At 42.6% G+C, this 2,153-nt stretch overlaps 1 protein-coding gene across 1 annotated transcript; it reads right to left on the minus strand.

The window, feature by feature from the left end:
• Positions 1-66: 66 nt before the first annotated feature.
• Positions 67-1,927, minus strand: LOC107586316 (histidine-rich glycoprotein-like). Its single transcript, XM_016273608.1, has 2 exons — positions 1,853-1,927; positions 67-1,376 (listed from the first exon to the last, which is right to left on the minus strand). Exon 2 carries the CDS (start codon positions 1,104-1,106, stop codon positions 702-704), a length of 405 nt encoding a protein of 134 aa, XP_016129094.1. The 5' UTR covers positions 1,107-1,376; positions 1,853-1,927; the 3' UTR covers positions 67-701.
• Positions 1,928-2,153: the final 226 nt, after the last annotated feature.

A 2,153-nucleotide genomic window follows, 5' to 3' on the forward strand; every position in this document is an offset into this window, starting at 1 on the left:
GATTCTTATGTTAAAAATAAGGTGGAAAAAATTCATAAAAAATAACTAGACTAGACTGTCATTGTTTGAATGTTGGTAAAAAACAGACCTTCCAATCCTTGAGGTGAAAAGCCCAAGTGAGAATTCTTTAGTTTGCCAATATTTCATGCAGCCAATAGCAGCACAATGTGAATGCATAATTAACCCATTTAATCCCAATTTTTTCTCAGACATGAAAATATCAAAATGATGATTTCTGTGTGGCTAGTCCCGTATTATATTCTTAATATTTTCATATCTACCACTAGTGTTGGCAGCATGTTCTACAAAAGGCCAACTGAAAAAAAAATAAAAAATCCAGTTATCTTTCTCAGGGGTGACAAATAAACATGGGTAAGAGCATAGCAGTATGAGACGTGACCAGTTTGCATATGTACATATCAGGAAACGGGAACAGTAACAAGCAAAGTAACCACATACTCAGGATTGGAAGGACCAATGTGCTGAAATCTTTTACAAATGCAGTAGTCAGGCCCTGATAGCAAGACACAAACCTAAAGCCCGAGGAACACTGAATTATATGAATGAAAACTGAAAATCAAGGAAATTAGATGTGGACCAGAGGAGGCGATAACGCAGCAGAACGGATAAAGAAAGAGAAATGTTGTCCTGAGTACATGGTAGCCAGCATTTCACATAGCAGCATTAAAACAACATCCATCTCAGCGATGAATGTACATGTCTTCAGTCCACTCCTCTGTCTCGACGCACCTGTCCTGCTCCCGTCCCTGGTAGTGATAGTCATTGTGGTGCGAGTGAGCATAGTGGTGCGATTGTTTGTGCGAGCGCAGCTGGCTCGACTGTCTCTGTTGCCTGTTGTGCTCATTGTGCTCCAGCTCGTAGTCCTGCTGCCCGTGGTGGGAATAATCCGGCTGAACGTCCGTGATCCCGCGGCGGTGGTGGTGGTGATGTCGGTGGTGGTGGTTGTGATGGTGGTGGTTATGGTCCCTTTGAGTTGTAGTCCTATTGTGGTAGACCTCGGTTTGGTCTGGGTCGCCCTCGACCGGGAGTGTGCGCCTGCTCCGGAACTCCGCGGACGAAGTGTCTTTAAAAGGAAGCAGCTCCATGTCGGCGGGCTGCTGGTGTTTGTTGTGGGGCTCTGTTGGTCGGCTGGTGCTGGAGCGGTGGTGATGGTGGTGGTGATGATGGCTGTGTCTCTTTGGCTCACTACGAAGGAGCCTCTCCTCCTCCTCCTCAGCCTCCTCCTGCACTTCCTCTTCTTCTTCCTCCTCCTCCTCCTCCTCTCTCGTCTCCTGAGCCTGGGGCTGATGCTCCTGCTGGTGCTCTTGAGATCCTTTTCTCTTGGTGCTGGCCGTCTTCTTGCTTTTCTGTTCATCCTGTATATAAGATTTATGACATGAAATTAGAGTTTTGTGGCTTCTAGTCCATGTCTGTTAGCTTTGGAACAGAAACAGACCAAAATAGAGTGCAGCATTTGAGCTCCAGAAGAAAAAAAATCCCATTTATTTTCTCTATGGGGGGACTGATAACTTTTAAACCTTTACAGGCAGACCTACTGTGAGCTACAAGGTTGTTAATCGGTGGAATATGCTTTTGTTGAAGTCGTAAGCCCTCATTATGTCATCTTATTTTTTAAATAATCATGTATAACTGCAAAAATCCTAGTGAATTCTGCAGATACATTTCCACCAATCAGAGAAGGAAACAACCAAAGATGCTAAACTACAAGCGTGGCACTTCTGCACTATTATAAAGTTTACTTACAATACCTACGTAAGATAGGCTATTACTAATACTATGGATACTAAGAAGTAGTACAAACTAGTTGGTACTGACACTATAGGCATTTTACCTCAGAGACCACCGTCTCACTCAGCAAAGTTCCTTAAAGCTCAAGTCTTCTTTAAATGTCCAAGAAAGTTTTGTAAGAGGTGGAGAGGAAATTGAAAATGTCACAGAATGACACACCACTAAGCACAATTTCAGACTTTATGGAGCCTGCAGATGTTTCAAAGCAGTTGTAATTTTGGACATTCACAAGTTAAGAAAAACTAATAAAATCGGTTAGAATGTGGATTAAACTAAAGGTATAAGAGACATTAACAAGAAATTAATATTGAAAATGTCGTATACTTGGTTACTAAGAAGACAGC

Source organism: Sinocyclocheilus grahami, unplaced genomic scaffold (assembly GCF_001515645.1).
Source record: "Sinocyclocheilus grahami isolate Dianchi unplaced genomic scaffold, SAMN03320097.WGS_v1.1 scaffold5.1, whole genome shotgun sequence".
Classification (NCBI taxonomy): Eukaryota; Metazoa; Chordata; class Actinopteri; order Cypriniformes; family Cyprinidae; genus Sinocyclocheilus; species Sinocyclocheilus grahami.

Bases quoted from the DNA above. Each gene is read 5' to 3' on its own strand.
- LOC107586316 (XM_016273608.1), bottom strand. From the start codon at position 1,106: ATGGAGCTGCTTCCTTTTAAAGACACTTCGTCCGCGGAGTTCCGGAGC.